General features: G+C 37.2%; 1 protein-coding gene across 1 annotated transcript in view; it reads right to left on the reverse strand.

Moving 5' to 3' along the window:
• Positions 1–3679: 3679 nt before the first annotated feature.
• Positions 3680–17817, reverse strand: part of LOC106901096 (phosphatidylinositol phosphatase PTPRQ-like) — a 147163-nt gene continuing 133025 nt past the window's right edge. The window contains exons 56-63 of the mRNA XM_014963448.1: positions 16289–16379; positions 14798–14874; positions 12131–12265; positions 11893–12018; positions 9750–9898; positions 7822–7957; positions 4508–4631; positions 3680–4220 (exon numbers count right to left, since the gene is read on the reverse strand). Coding sequence (XP_014818934.1) covers positions 4183–4220; positions 4508–4631; positions 7822–7957; positions 9750–9898; positions 11893–12018; positions 12131–12265; positions 14798–14874; positions 16289–16379 — 876 coding nt within the window. The 3' untranslated portion in view covers positions 3680–4182. The remainder of the gene's footprint in view (positions 4221–4507; positions 4632–7821; positions 7958–9749; positions 9899–11892; positions 12019–12130; positions 12266–14797; positions 14875–16288; positions 16380–17817) is intronic.

Raw genomic sequence — 17817 nt, forward strand, 5'->3', positions numbered from 1 at the left:
GCACAGCACTTGTCTCATACCTCGTAACCACAGCCACATAGAGGACAGGGCAGAAAATGTATTCTGGGCAAGAGCCGGTGCAAAAATGCAGCTGATATTCCATGATGTCATCTGCAAATGAACTCTCAGGGAAAGGACAGACAGAAGGTTTGAAGTAAGACCACTGTGCACCTTACCTGAGAATGATGCGTGCATGTAGATCACGCCTGCGGTATTTGAGTTCAGATGATCCATATTGCTGCTGACAATTCCTTCGAATATAGTCCCACACAGACAAGCGACACAGCATTAGAAAACAGAAGAAAACACGGACTTGCCTTTTCAACACCAAGGGTAGAGTGGTGACACAGCAGTCATGCAAAACTGGTGAAACAGTGGCTCACCTTTCAGTACATTTTCTCTGACTCGGTTCCTTAAAATCAAAACCAACAAAGATACGTCCAACGCCATGTGTCAGTGGTTTCCAGTTACAGCCTACTGCACTCAGTGTGCTGCAGGGTTTGCAGCACTGCATGGGCATGTAGCTTAATTATAAAACAACCCTGATTTCATTATTACCATACATAGATCCCCTAAACCAAAAAGCTAACTGAACACTTTTCATAGGTTTTAAAGGAAAAATATTAATTTGTACCTGTCTATTTTTGTTGCTTCTTTATTTCCATGGATAGACAATGATCTTGTGTAATGCTTAATATACATGTAATACATATTCTGAAACAGGTACTTTTCAAGTTTTATTTTTACTGGCTGTCAAAATATTTTCAGAAAAAATCTCTTCTGCCCAGAGACCTCACAGGACATTGTGGTCCTGAATCTCTACAAATTCGTGTCCGCGTGTAGGAGGCGTTGGAATTTCTGTATGCAACCAGGAGAGTGCACTGTCATGTTACCTTGGTATGAAATACGATTGATTCATTGCTCTTTGCTGCTTTGTCTTATTAACTGCATATGGGCATGCTTTGTATTGCAGCAGAACACAGATGGTATTACACAGACTAATACACATTATTAATCTTTCACATAATGTTATGAAATTAAATTACAGAATAGCTCCATGTATACAGTAAGAGCATCAGTTTGAATGCACAATTATTTTTATCAGCTCCTTTAACAGTATAAAAAATATCTTTAAATTCAATATTAACATGATGACCTGCTTTCTATTACTTTTGTAACAGAATTACTTTTTGTCAGTGTTTTGAGAGCATTGACAGTAGCCTCTTCTAATGATATCCAACAGAACTGGCTATATATATATAAATATGGAGATATCTCAGTCTCTATAGAAATTGCCTGAATAATTTATTACAATATGACCTAATTTCAACACAATTGTAATCATCCTATAGAATTTGTGTATTCTCCAGCTTTTATTCATTCAGTTTCTAATTTTGAACAGAGTATACTCTTGCTATATTAGTAGCGCAAAGGATTTGTATAAAATTGAGGGGGAAAATTAAACCTGAAAATGGTGTGCTGCTTTATATATATATATATATATATATATTCTTAAAATAGCAACTGGACAAATTCTGCTTGTCTCCAGTTCAGTCAGTAGCACCACCGTAGGTGGCACTGCGTAGAGGAAGGAGGGCTGGAATACAGGAGACTAGGTGGAAATGCTTTCTTCAACATCTGAACAGAGGTCTGGGGGGATCTGATACAGAGACGCTCCCCTATCCCTGTAAATCATTGGCAGGAACACCTGAACTACTCCTGTATTTATATGGAAAACAAGTTGTGGGAGAGAATTGCTTGGAAATATTTCTTTCCCTGACCATGTATCTTATGAGTTGTGACCAGTTTATGCTGACTATTGGCTTTTACCCTAAGGACAATACAAAATGTGTCAAGATAGCATGTATCAGATTGCTTACATCAAATTGTACAATAAACTACTTGAATTACTTTTCAGTTTGCCTCTACAGGAAAGAGAGTCACATGTTCTTGTGTCTTACTAAGTTGTCAGACAAACAGCTACTGAAAGTTGTGTTTGAGCACAGGCAGGTCCCCTGAAGGAGGATTTAGGAATCTGCATCATCGAGTAGTTTATGAAATAGAAAACACTTAAGCACATTTGGAACTTCTGGAGTTCTGGAGTTGCATAAGATTTCTTAGCTTTTTCCTCCAACTAAAAGAGAAATGATGCACATATAGCTATTCCACCGTTGTGGATATGATTATACACGATTATGACTCTATAATGTCAATTTATCACAGTGCTGCATGCACTGCTACCAAGTACAAATACAAATCATGAAAAACATCTGTAAGTCCCTATAAGCAATTTGTCAGAATCCTTTAAAGTACATGTATAATAAATGAAGAACACATGTTTCATAGGAACCAAATGAAACTAGAGCTGTACCGAATGCTTTGCCAGAGACTCGAACAGCTGTGGACATCACCTCTCTCTCCCTCTATCCAGCTTTAAAAGGCATTGTTTTCCTTTTAGTTTGACAGGTGATGTTTACAATGCCGTCAGTCTTCCTGAAAGACAGACTGCCCCAAATATCTCTGTAGACCATTTCCATCTCCTTAAATGCTGTCTTTTGATTTTCATTTTAGATATGTGGCACTTTCTGCTAAATTACAAAGTGTCCTCACTGCATCATCCTTGCCAGCTTCTAAAAAGACATCAGACACCTACCATCATTCATTTATGAAAAAAATACCAGGTTAGATGCTGTATAGTAATTTCTGTCTGGTACCTACAGTTAAGAGATGGAAAAGTTTTGTACATGTACACCCACATGTATACATCTTTCAAGCTTCTAAAGAAGTTGGTCTGACTTTTCCTGAGCTTCATGTCTCAACAAGGCCATATATTTCATCTGTCTGAGCAGAATATAAGGTGGCAACTCCAAAGCCTCTTTGCTATTATGTTTTACATCTCAGATTAAGGGAACATTTTTAATATTATTCAGAATGATACATTTCTTTACACAGAGAAAAACTTAGCAATCAACCCTGCTCCCAGTAATACCAATTGAATACTGTCATTTCCGTGTAAAACCTGGGCACACAGTTTAATTATCTCTCTATAGTCTTCCTACTCTAGCAGTTTTTGCTTTGCTTCTCACATAAGAGCTTCCTGCCTCTCTCATTCCTGTTTCAGATTTAATTCCAATAATCAGTGAGAGTGGAAGAGGTTTGCTTTTATTAAATCTCCAAATATTAGTTCCCATACTTTTGAGTGTCTACAGTGATTCATCAAACCTGCGAAAGGAGCAACAACTTTTTTTACTTGACAACTCTGTGTTATGAAATATATTGGCATTAAATTTTGAGTAACCTTTCAAAATACTGAACAGTATTATATTCAAGAAATGTGAATGAATTACAAACATTCTATTACTCAAGTCAATCTAACGTGCATTATAATATATAATAAATTTATAGTTTTGCTTTGGTTTATCTGCTTTAAAAAGCAGCAGGAATGTAAAATACTTTCTTCAGCACTGAACATATGTAATCACCATTGTATATTTAAAAAAACAACCCGCTGATTATAAGATAGCTTAAATAGCCCCAAGTGTCCCTGAAGAGCTACTGTGTGCTGTGTAAAAGCTGAGTAATCCTCTCTATGTCAGAAGGTGACTCTTCAGCTGTTCAGGATCATGAGCTGATATGCTACCACTTGTGAAAAAAAAGATTCAAAACACAAGAACATACATTTAGGTAAAGATCACTGTGATGGTATTGGAATTAATCTGCAAGAGCTGACAACATTGAAACCAATATAGCAAGAATGATTCAAGGATTTGTAGCTTTTACTTAAAACCATAACACAAAGAACACAGCAAATTCACTCCATAATAAATTCAATGGGAATATGAAATTTTTACATCATATTTGGCTCATTTTTCTTCTTTTACAAAGATAACTGGAAAAAGGGAATATATTCAAACAAACTTTCTATTTAAATACATACTGAATGCAGTATTCATATAACACCAGAAGTGCAGTCTGTGCAAAAAGTACTCCAAATCATTATTGCTTGGTGATCTGAATAAAATACTTTAACATATTTCTGAAGGCACATTGATAGAAGACAAGCTGTTTCAATCATCTGTGTTTTAATCATCAAAATAGGGGAATTCACTTTGGCCCCTGTGCTTAGAAAAATATGACTTTGACTTTCAAAATCTCATTAGCTTTAATATTTAGTCTTAGTATTTACATGGTAGTTTCTTCCCATTCAAGCTCCACATCACCTACAAAAGAAACAGATACATTACATTAACTTGCCTTGCAAACAAATGGTAACTAATGGCAGATAACTATTGTGGCTGAATTTAAAAGACCTTGCAGGGAAAAAGGTGGAAGGCTTGAGCAATGACTGTTACCAGGAGGGAGACAAAAGGGCAGCAAAATGCTGGAAAATTACAGATCTGAAGTCAAAAAATGCACAGCAAAGTATTTGTTTCTACTTCTTAGTCTGGACAAGTCAATGCACCTGCTGTGAGAAAAATAATATTTGAGACAATCTGTATCTCTGTACCTTCCATGGCATCCAGAGAGTCCATCTTTTGCAGTGCTGAATAATTTACAAAACATATGGGCTGGCTACTTCCCCTGCTTGTCAACAGATCCAATACACATTGATGTAAAAATATATATTGGGCCTGTAAAAGGTGAATATAAAGATGCTTAATTAGAAGAAAAATGTAATTTTAATGCCAAAAAAGCTTTTCAATTTTTTGTATAACATTTAGATGTTGTCAAATTAACTGCAGTTTTACTCAGCAATCTCAACACTTTGATGATCTCATATATGCCTGATGTGATTTCATTCATTATGAGGCATAATGCATTAAAATTTTTCATTTAATTATTATGTATATATATAAATTATATATAAATATATAAATTAAAATGTTGATTCTTATGCTTAGTAAGATATACCAAATCAGACCAATCATACCTGAGACTAATAGCCTGTTTCACAGTTTCCTGTAAAGGTTTCATCTACCAAAAAATGACTACTTTTTGCCACTAGATTCAGACTGAAGAAACTGAACCACATGAATGTAATATTTAGAGAAGAAATTTTTTCTTCTTTCTAGCATAGAGAAAACCAGCAGGGTGCACTCAAATGCAAAAGTTCAAGTAAATCTGGATGTTCTAGCAGCATCCACTATTGCTAAGAGCAAAAATCCACATCATTTCTAGTGAAACTTCTTAGAATGTAGCATCATTTTTAACAGACTGTAATGCAAGGAGTGGGCAACTAAAGCTCATCTGACCCTTCTAAGGACATGAAGTTACTCTGGGTAATGATTACTGAAACAAGAAAAGTTTTAAAAAAAAGGTGATGTAAGAACGAAAGCAAGAATGAAATAAAAGAATGAAAGCAGATAGAAAGAAAATAAATGGATTAAGCGTATCTTCACATAGGAGAAGTCCTGGGTACGTAGATGCAGAAAAATGAGCCAAATCTCACAGATTCGTTTTGGTTGGAGGGGACCTCTTTGCGATCACCTAGTGCAACTGCCACTGCTCAAGCTCGATCAGCTAAAGCATGTTGCCCAGGACCTTGTCCAGAGGGGGTTTGAACATCTCCACAGATGGAGATGACCAAAATAACTATAACTTCCTTGACTTGCACGGGTAAATAAGAGAATAAAAAGTTCACTGAAGATTAGGTTTTGCGTTTTACGTGTTGTTCAAGGGCAGGCCTTGGTAATGTACAGGCCACCAATCAGAGTATCAGGATGTTGAAATTATATCTACATTAGGGAATTAAACAGTGCGTAGGTACATCACCGACGGGTGCAACACAATTATTCAAGCTACGTCAAATTGTTTGCATAGTCCCTCACACAGTTTTGATTCACATGAACCAGCACTATCTCAAAGAATTTCCAAGTGTGTTTCAGGAGATACTACAGATTATGGGCCATTCCCTCCAGAGAGCTTGGATGCAGCTATCTTTTGTGAGGAGAGTGGTAACTGCACAGGTGTTTTATTGCACAGATATGGGCCATTCTGAGCCCATTGGCTACAGTAACAGAAAGTGACTCTCTTGGCAAGGGAAAATTATTTTGAAGCTAGCATCAAGCAAAAAACAGGTCTGAGAGCAACCAGATTTTATTTATTTCACTCATAACTCCTACAGACAGTTTGACTGAGGGATCTCTAAACTGAGTTCTGGGAAGGACTTGATCCTCTCTTCATATCTTCTGTGCCAATCACATAAAATCTGAATTATAGACTACTAAACAGTGTTTTATAACAGAACTGTCAGAATAGTTTGACTACTGGATCTGCCACAAAACTTTACAAGATTTGATTCTCTGGGTAAGTTTTAGTGCTGTTCAGCATTTTGTAGTCTTGCAAACATGAGCTAGAAATGGCCTGGAAGGAGAACAACCTGTCTCAGGATTTTGCAGTGAGCATATAGATCAATACTTGATCTGTTTGGAAGTTAAAACTACAAGACTATCATCTCCTATTGCATTTTGGTATACTTTTTTCTAGCCTCTGCCAAAATATGCAAAGATACACAAAAATAATACACATTTTTAAAATGTACACTGATCTTATCAAATATCTTACTGTTTTAAGATGATATTTTTGGGAGGGTCCCATTAAATTGCCTTCCAGCCTTTGCCTTATTTTCAGATGATTCTTTTTCTAGTCAAAAGTGTAAAACAACAACCCCAAAAAGCATTCCTAGAATTCATCATCACAGGAAAGTCCTGGCACTTGTTTAGCTGCATCAAGACTTCAAAAGGAAAAACTGAAAGCAAATTGTAACCAGACAGCACCTTACAAGAAATAGCATGACACATTATCACCAGAAGGTCTCACAAAATCTTCTGAAATGCAGTTGTTGAAGAGAGGTTTACCTCTTTTTGTATATTCTGACACAGTTTTTGTATATTCTGACATGATATAGAACAGCAGAATTGCATTCCCCATGGAACAAGTCTCCTTACATTAAAATCAGCTCAAGTCCACCAGTCATGTGGAAGTTCATCCTGAAACTGCTCACCTGTACTGAGAAGTTGGTGAGTGATGCTGCAGACTCAAAGGCTTCAGGCGGCAGCCCTGGGTTAGAGCTGGCCTGCAGGATGCTTACGGCCAGGAGCCTTATGCAAATACAGCTGGATTGCCATTCCACTGTTTCCATTCCAAGCATTTAGAATCAGCTTTAAATTCTGCTATTACTCCTTTACAAATGCCCAGCTCTCCAGGTACTAGCAGGGCATCACTAACATATACATACTCAATAAGTCTGCCAGAAAGGCACTTTTTTAGACTCCCAAACCACCACTGCCTTTATTTTGCAAACTCTGAAGTTGTGCTTAATTCTATCGATATGTGTTATTTTATTTGAAGTAATTTTAAAAGAATCAAGGAATAGGTAATGAAGTTAAAGGTAAGGGAATATTCAAAAGTTTGGACCGTGCTTCATATACATACACACACACAAAAATACAGTTAAGTAGAAAATAAAGTAAAATTAAGTAGTGCATGACCAGATAAATTTTTTATTTAATGACTCTTCCTCACCCAATACTTGAAATGAACTTTCTCAAAGTCTGAGAAATTATGATTTAGGTTCTGAAAACTAAATATCTCGGCAGTCTTTTCAGCACTTGTCAAGACTTTGCTGGCCAAATATACTTAAATAGATAAAAAGAATACATTTGCACAATGCTTGAAATCCAAACAGATGCAGGATTTTGTATAAAATGTATTAGGCAGCTGATTGCTATTACCTTTCAAGTCTTGCTTTGTAGAAGATCAGATAATCAGATTACTAACTTTTTAACAGGATAACAGAATATATAAATATATAAATCTTACCAGATTCTGTACCATACACATTCTTTCACTTCTTAACTCAGCTACAAGTCCATAGATATCGACAAAATCATGGTCATTTACATGTTGGGTTAAATGGTCAAGTGCAATATAAACACCTGTTCTTCCAACACCAGCACTGCAAATATAATACACAAGACAAAGTTTTAAAGTTCATTTTTTTAGTATAAAATATTTTCTCAGAATATTCTGGTTAAATTAAGTTTATTGTGAAAAAAAGCTTCAGAAAAAATTAAATGTTTTTCATTGTGTGTGTGTCTCTTGCTGTATGAGATCAAGTGAAATACGGATTTGAGCCATGTTCTGACTTAGATTTTACAAGGGGTTGCATTGGACAAATGAGATATAACTAAATCAAACCTTTATAAGTGGAAAAATGGTCCTGCAGTTTTTCTGTGAATTTTCTAGAGCCCTCTGATTCAAAGAAAAAAAAAAACCACAAGATTTTTTGAAATCATACCTGGATTCTGTAATGCTTTTGGTATTTGAGACAAAACAATATGGGATCTGGCAAAACATTTACAACACTTTTAAAAGGAGGATGTGTATGCAAGACACACTGGTAGCTAGTATTGTTTTACTTCAAGGTTTGAAAACAAATCAGATTTTCTCCAAATCACTATCAGACTTCTTTGCAATTAGTGTCATAAATGCAGAGGATATCACAGTCGATAATCAGGAAATGTAGAGCAAAACTCTCTGAATCCTGCAAGATCTAATGAGCAGAAAGTAATGAATGATCCATCTGGATAGGAGAACACGTGCTGCTGCTTGACGACACTGGGAATTTGAGCACAGGTGGAGTATCTGGCCCGTGCTGGCCCCTTTATGTATCTATTGCAGAGGGGCCCCTGAGCACATGAGCATCCTCAAAACATGAAGACTGTGTAGTTCTTTCCTGTAGTAGTCTCTCTGGCCCCTGCAGTGGAGGGAAATGTCAATGACAATGATATCAAGTAAAATGAGGCTTTATGTCTCATTGTGGGTGGCACCTGTGGGACACTGAGAACAAATAAAAAAAACCTCCCATGCATGATAATTTTGGACTTGATGACCTTAAAGGTCCTTTCCAACCTAAATGATTCAGTAACGGGACAGCTAAGGAAGAGATTTGTGGCACCAAACCCAGCTTTTTCTTCCACATATTTCCAGACTCACACTGAGTTAGCATGAGCCAAAGAATCAATCACAGACCTCTGAGTTCCAATCTCTATTTTGGAGCACTCATTTGGTGAGAACACTGACCTGCCCATAAAATGCAGACACACTCACCACCTTCCTGAAGACTTAGCCTTCCCCACACATTTACTCTTTGAAATAGCTGCTTAAGAGTGTTGAGTATGAAATCAATGGGAGCTATGACGGCTGAACACCTCTAACCACCAGACCATCTATTTAAGAGTCTAAATATAGATTTTAGCTGTTTACAGGCATGCAAGCTTGAAATCTGGCATGTGCAAACCCTTATTCATACTCTGTGTGGCTCCTGAATAGTTTCTTCCTCTTGATAAGTGACATGTACACTTAAAACACAATTTTTAATACTCATTTCTTAAGAAGAGCTATAATTATAATAGAAGTAATTAAAACCAGCATGTCAGTTGCTATTCCTCTTCTTACGATAAAGAGGAAAATTGAGATAAATCCAGCAGCACCTTATGACAATTGCTGAAGTAACTATTCCACTGATGTCACTTCAATGGGATTTCCATGAATGGAAGAACAGACACATTTTGGCATTTTACCTCCTGGAAAGGACTGAGGAGCACTGTGAGAAAAACCTTCACTGCTGTCCATATAGAACCATACCTGTGCACTCAATTTTCATCGTCATTCTTGCGTCTTCCCTGAGCATTAATAGGCACTAGAAAACCTAAGATACTAAATGATGACTTGGTGAATATGCTCACCTGCAGTGAACCACCATTGGTGTATTATCATGCGCTCGACTTGCACGGATGAGTTTTACAAAATGGATAATTGGTGCCGTAGTTTCAGGGACACCATGTTCTGGCCAAGATGTAAAGTTACACTGCCGCACCATCATGCAGTCTCCATGCTGAAAAATATACACACGACTTCAGCACTCACTCTCCATTTGACTTAGTCAATATAGCAGCATAATTTATAGATTACAGGTTGAAGCTTCTATAGTTCATTTAGAAGTTTAGTCAACTATGATAAATTCATTTAGGGAAAAGCAACCATTCTGGGACTGATCTAATGTAATAAAGGCAAACACATGTTGCTAAGCACAGATATATTTTCTAAGTGTTTGATGCCCTCTCAATCAGAGCAGCAGCAATATTAAAGAAAAGAGCTGATTATGGTCTGACATCTAAATTGACCATGAAGGACATAAGAATAAAAGCACAGCATCATGCCAAAGGCCTGCCTAGACCAACATCCTGTTTCCAACAGTAGTCAAGGAAAAATCTTAGAGAAAATTATAAAACATGACAACAATGTATCTATAGTTCCACAGAATATCCTTTACATTCTTAATAGTTTGTGACTCTGTCAAACTGAGACAGTATCTTGACATTTAATAGTACTTGTCAGAGTTTTCTTCTACTAATTTCCCCAGATTTTATGAAGCCCTGTAAGTTTTTAGCATTCATGGTATCTTACAGCAAGGAATACCACAATTTAATCAACTGTTGTGTAATGAACCAGTTCCTTTTTTAAAATTTATTTTGAACCAACCACTTGGTCTTTTCATACTGTAAGAAACATTGAACAACCATGAACAATTATGTTTAGCAACTACTTTGGTCTGTATTTTTAAAAATTGATCAAGATAAAAACAAGAGAGAAGTGACTTTGGATGCAATATGGCAATAATTGTGAATGATTTCCCTCAGATATGTCTTTTACCTTCACTGGGACATCATCAAAAATCCATCCATTTGTCAACGGAAGACGAAGTACAATCTTAAAGTCAGCAATATGGAGCATTTAATGAAATCCTTCTAAAGGACATAGCTTCTTGTGCAAGGTAATTCAGCTGTAGTAAATGGTCACTTTGTCAATTCAGGTTATGCTTAGTTTTCAGACTCATCCTGGTTAACACAGGTTACTTCGCATTATGCATTTTTACTCTAAATTGTCCCTTTTCCAGTCTTCTTTACTCTAGGTCTTATTTTAGCTGAAAAAAAGGCTTATCTTCTCTCACTCATTTTAAAATATTCGGTTGTCTTGTACTATGTGCACAACATACCCTTACGGGGTGACCACAGAGGCAGTCCGCTATCTGCTGTGTTCTGTTTGTCACCTGTGCATGCCACAGGATGGTAATGCTTGCATTTGGGTAGCCGAGTGCAGGTCCTAGGATCTGGCTGCACTGCATAGAACAGAGCTCAATGTTGGGAGTGCAAAAAAAGACTGACTTCATCTTGGGTCATTATGTCCAGATGATTGCTTTCTGAGCCCACCTACTGGTCTGGCTTAACACTGGGTGCCAATTTTTCTAAAGAGTGAAAACTGTAGTTGTGGATGATGACAAAGATGAACATCTCTGCTGTACCCCCCACCCCCCTTCCCAGCACAAAGAGTGGGAGTAATACTGATGATTCTCATTTATATTGGGTGAATCTCCTGGGGGTGGAGGCCAATATGACTGGTGGTACAATAAAAAACAGCTGCGCTGCACCAGAGAATCTTGCCCTTTAATCTGAGAGGGATACATTCAAAAGGATTTGTCTGATCCCAGAATGGTTAGGATTACTCCTTTCTAGAAGGGACAACTGAGGTGTCCAAATAGAAACTTCACCTCCCACCAGACCACAGGTTCAGTAACCTTGATAGTCCCTTCAAAGCATGTCAGCCACATATCTGAGCATTTTGTGACAGAAACTGGAGAAAATTCTCAGGAAAAAGACCCCAAGATCAGGAATATATATAAAAAAAGGCATGAAAACCAGGCAGTATGATGCATATGCATTAGAAGAGTAAAAGAATAATACTGAGGGAGAGTTGGGTGGGATGGAGACATCTGATTTTCTTTGAGGTGTTGGATGGGTTTTATTAAATCAGCTTCCAGTTCTGGCTTACCCTTTCAATTTTTAGATCTCTGATGGTCCAGTCTATCTGAATGTCTTCCATCAATTTAGTAATCACTATATCCCCAAACACAGTAACTGGTTTATTATCTTCTGGCCAGTACTGATGACATCTTATCTGCAGGGAGATGATTACTAATTAACAATGATCATACTATAATCTCCACAGAAACTACATACAGAATTTCCAATTATATCACATGCTATTAATTGGTGCACTGGTAACTTACCCGTCCTTTTTCAAAACATTGTGTAAGCATCACAAGTGTTTTTGCTCTCGTCTCCCACACCATTCTCCAGAAATCACCCACTGTTCCTGGTAATGGTCCCTGAGTTGCGATAAACTCATTTGGACATAAATAACCCTAAGGAAAAGAAAATACTTAAAGCATAATGACTGGCAAGGAAAAAAAGAATTTGCATGTGACTCACAGTTGCGCCTGTATCTATCATGCCTGAGGCTAGAACCTTGTCAGACAGACTAAACGAACTGGCATCAGCCTGGATAATCACCGCATGGCAGATGGCCTTGGAAACCTAAGGAAGTAATAGCAGTTTTTCCATCGTCTGGATCAGTTATGAACCGATGCCCGAATAAAGTTTGGGAAATGCCATCCTAATGGAAATGCATTTAGCAGAGAAATTACGGGGACATCAGGTCAGTAACTCCCACTTTAAAATATCTAAGCCTTCATGTTAGCCCTACTGCAGATCTAGCCACAGGCTACCAAGAACTGTGTCAGGAGGAGGCCAACAAGGTAGAATTAAATCGTGCTAAGGAGCAGTGGAGCCAGGGAAGCAACTAAGGAGCAGTGTGAGAGCCAGTGCGAGCTACACACCGCACTGATGACGTTGTCCTTCCAGTGAGCCTCAGGGATCTGCTGAAATTTAGGGATGGTGCTTAATCAAACACATGATCTCTGATAAAAGATCTTTAAAAACATACTGTGGGCATTGACTTTTATTTTAGCATTCGATTCTGTAGTTTAGTCCTTTTATAAATTGATGCAAAACTTGGGGAGAAGGAAATGGTTGAAAAAAATTGTGTGTAAATGCTATCAGCGCATGGGCTCTCATGGATCGGTTTTCTCAAAGAAACTAAGTGTACCCTACAGGAACTCTGTACTACAGAAGGTCTACAATAACAACAATAGCAACAATAGCAATAAATTTATGCTGTAGAGCTAGCACTCTATAATATCCCAGAATTCTGCTTTTTGCTCAAAACCACTGACACGGTGGTTTATAGCACCACCAAAGCTCCTTCTCGGAATTATAGCCCTATAATTCACAGCTGCCTGTTACTTATTCCATCTATAATATAAAGAACAGGTGGTGGTGAGAAACTATGTTAATCCTCCCTAGTTTAAGAGTGAGGTGAGAAACTGTAATTCAGGGATGTAAAGCTCACGGTCCAGTTACTTTTTCTTGTTTAACCAATGAAAATAAAAGTAGCATGCAGGTTTCCATTTTTAAAACTGTATACCAGATCGCTCTTTTCCTTTCTTTATATGTATGCATACGTATACGCACTGAGATAAATAGGTAGGGAAACACACACACATATGTTGCATATTTACAGCTATATCTATGTATATATTTACACATCCACAAATACGGCAAGTGAGACCATATAAAGGGCAAAGCTTTAAACCTGATAAATGGTAACATTACAGTTGTAGATTCGCTGATGAATGGTGACCTAAAGCGAGATGCCTGTATACAGTAATGACTTGCAAACTCTTAGCAGGGAACACCGTGCAGCTGGTTTTTTGCTGCAGCTTTTTGGAAGTGTCTGTTCCTGTTCCCTGCTCAGCCTGGGCCTGTCGGCAAGAGGAAGGGTAAAGGCCAAGCCATGCCCCAGGACGCCCGGTCTCCACAGCAGTTCTGGGTATAGTCCCAGCCTCGAGTAACAGCGAGACATGGCTCTGCTGTTCTGCTGTTAGAATCAGGACATTCCATATAAAGTGAATAAATAGCTTTTGCTAATGAGAAAGATGCTCTTAAGACACCCATTCTCACCTCTCTTGCTTATTTCCCATAAATGTCTCCTAGTTACCTGGAAAAAACTATTTCTACTAGCCACTGCGTCATCTATTTAGACTACAGTCTGCACATCTTGCTATGTGTTTGAACAGTGCATAGTGCAAATGGAGTCTTGACCTCACCTGAGACCACTAGCCACTTCTACAACAAAATAATTTCATAATTATGAGTGATACTTGGAGCTTCAATGGGAAAGAAATGAGATAGGCAAGACTAAAGACAGAAAAATAGACAAAAGAATTTACTGTGAACACAATTAGAAAATGGAAGGTCTTGGAAGAAAGCTGAGGATTAGAAGTATAATACTCATTTCTTCTTCAAGAAGCCTATTTGGACTTTCCTCCACCATAACTTTCACAACATAATAAGGGGCATACCAACCCCACTACTCAAAATTGTTAGCCATTTCTATGAAACTTTTCAGTTCAGTTGTCTTTACGTTGTCCTGTTCATATACAATAACTCCAGCTGCTGAACTAGGAGACAAAATAATGCCTGTCTCTAAACAATTGACCTCAGTGGGAGTTTCACTACTGTCTTTAATGACAATCACATAAGAGAATTTATGTGGGAGTCTTTAATGACAATCACATAAGAGAATTTATAGAAAGTAATTTACTGGACACAGTTTTGGTTACTACTGAAAATTATTGCTTAGCAATGAAAATAGGATAATTTATATTTTTATCTAGTCATGTTCATTGGCACAGAAGTCACTTGAACCATGCCATGGCAACGGTAGCTGTAGTGAATGAAAGAAAGGTTAGAATCCTCTTCTTGGAAGTTACTTTTTGACACTTTTTTCTATCAGAAAACAAATATAGTAAAAATGGAAGAGACTTTCTACTTACAGACACATAACTGGCATTAATGTAGTCAGATCCAGGAATACCAGCATCAGGCATCAGCTTTACTCTGTTGTTATTATCTATCATGGAAATAAAGTCTAGTTAACTAAAAGATTTGTTCAAAAATCAGAAATACATGTAACAAGTGTTTATAGAGGGCTAAGAAATCATAAGTAATGTTATTTTTGTTAGTCTAACAATAATTGACATAGTTGAACACTAATTGTAAAGGCAATTTCCATTACCGTATGGTCATCCTTTAATGTTTCAGATATATTTTAATATAATATTTTTTAATAAAAATGGTGAATGTGCCAAACTGTCAAATTTGGTGTATGTATGTGACGATCTTCTGCCTAAAGGTAGCCAGTGTGGTTTAAGCCACGCTGTTCTAGCACAGACAACCTCTGTGTGAATCAGACAGTAGGGTCAGGGGGCTGACAGCCTTGCCTGTATACTTGTGGTCCAGGTCACAGCTTTGAGCCAGATCCTGGCACTTTTACATATTTTTCCTTCTTTTGCAAACGGTAAGCTCAGTATTGTAGAAAAAAGATATGATTGAGGGTTTCTGATTTGGGCCCATGGTGTGTACGGAGAAATTACAAAAAACAGGCAAAATGCTATATGTAAATATGTAAATGCTGCAACCAAACTTTCCAAATTTTGATATTTGGCCCTCAGCTTAGAAAAATAGAAGAACAGAAGAAAAATAGAACACAAAGTTAAAGAGTTATGAAACTTATCTGTTTATATTTCATTGTGTGTCACGAATATAATTTTTCTAGTGACTGTAACTTAGAGTATGTCTTGAACAAGGCAGTAGATAGCAGCAACAGCTGCTCTGAAAAGTTAATAGCACAGAATGTAGCATTATTAACCAAGGAATGCCATGCTTCCCAGCTCACATCACAGCTAATGCCTAAAATAATAATGACATTTCTTGTCTTATTAACTGAAAAATGAAGCAGTGTTGAGTACAGAGAGACAGACTCCTGTCTCCTGTGATAAAATCTAGCCTTGGCTTACAAGTTATCATACGGTCACTCTGATCTTCTGTGGAACCTTTGCAGCACATGTACACATATCCACAAGAAAGCACACCCAGGCTCCTGAGGTAGTTGAATGCACAAACATGTGGATTTTATATGTTTTAAAAAATTACTTCTCACTAAAGGGAAAAAAAACCCAAGGAAGGATGTTAAAGAGTTTGCTACATGGCTTGAATTACAAAGCTAAGAAACTACTGAGGCTACAGTTTCTTGCACCTGCATATTAAAACTTGCGAGAGCAGGTTGAAAGCTACTTGCAAATAAAACTGTCCTTAAAAAAAACACAATGAAAAGACAGATCACTTGACAGAAAATTATTTCATAATGTGGACAGGATTGTTCTGCCATTTCAAAGACAGACCAAAACAAAAATACAGTTGCATTCCAAATGTATGCTGCACTATTGAAGTTGGAGAGCAAAATGGGTATCAGTAAACACACATACATGGCTTTATGTTTGGGAAACGATTCTTAGACCTGTTCCAAGGCAGATCAGCATCAGTTGAAGCAAGGTCTTCAAGAAACTTGGGAAGTTCCTGTAGAGGAATAAATGTTTGTTGGTAAGCCTTTGCATTTCACCTTCAGAAAGTACAAAAAAAGACACAATCACTCCAGTAAGAGGAAGAATTCCTTAGTGCTGCAACGGAGTGCATTTCTAAGAACAGCTGGAAGCACTACAGAGCATTCCACCTCGCTGTCAACCCCAGTAACACCAGCACCGTTAGATGCAGTGCTGCAGACAATGCTGTCAAGTTGAACAATTAAAGCTTACGTGAACTTTCACCTTTACAAGTCTGGATAAAGTCAGCCCATCACCCTTGGTAGTTCTTTCCTGTCTCTTCACGAAGTCGCATGCTCCATTACCGTGCCCTAATGACTCATCCTCACTCTTGAATAATGCCTTTTCCTGACTCCTGTAGCTTGGGAGAGTTCTTGCCACAGCATGAGAACTGATGAGAATTTAATTAAGTTGAGACAACTGGCAATTAGCTATTGTTCACGGGACTGTTAGAGAAAGGGGTGGGAAGAGTTATTTTGGGTTGCACTGCAGTTTCATAACTGGTTATTAGTTCTATTACTGAAGGGCAGAGATGGATAAATCACTCATATCGAGGAACTTATTTGAAGGAGGTGTTTGTGGATATAAATAAGTATATTTTCCAAAGCTGAGTAAAACAGTGGAGACAACTTCATAGCTTGTTAATGGAGAAAAAGTATTAATGTGATGATCTCGTAGTGGTGATAAGAGAATAGAAAACTCTCACAAAAGCCAGAATTTAGCCAGAATTTCTAAATGAATAACTACATTATCTGTAATAGATTTTCCCTTTGTTTGACAAATGTTATATGCAAGTGTATTTCAACATGTAGCTAAGACAAAAATTAAGAGATCCACCTATTGCTTTGAATGAGTACAATGCACAATTTTGCCACTTGTGATGAGTAATCCATTCAAATTTGTCTTTTCATATTAACACGCTCTACATGGGCTACTTCCAAAAGTGGGGCAGATAGCCCTAATATCAGGTTCCAAGTTAATTATTTTCAAATGCTCTTTTGTCTAGGTATTTGAGATAATTTGTCTTCAATAAATAAAATTTAATGAGCAACTACCAGAAAATAAATAAATAAATAAATTAAAGAGGTAATGAAAAACAGAAAAAGCAGGAGTGGTTTTTATTCTGGTGTTTTACTTCCATTATTGATTAAATTATTTTGTCGGTCTTATTTGATGGGTTCAGATATTAAGAATAATTTAACATGAGGATTAGAAAAATGGTATAATTTAAGAACTGATGTAATAAACCAAGTCAATAATTCATCTAATGTGATACCCTATTTTGTACAAGGGGTAATGTTTGACACACAAAAAAGAGCTTGAAACCCTTGAACTGTATTATATGCAATATTATCCCATGAGAAATTTCTTTCACCATCTGACAAAAATCCTATGGCCTGAAGCATGAGGACTAC

This window comes from Calidris pugnax, unplaced genomic scaffold (genome assembly GCF_001431845.1).
Source record: "Calidris pugnax isolate Ruff unplaced genomic scaffold, ASM143184v1 scaffold44, whole genome shotgun sequence".
NCBI lineage: Eukaryota > Metazoa > Chordata > Aves > Charadriiformes > Scolopacidae > Calidris > Calidris pugnax.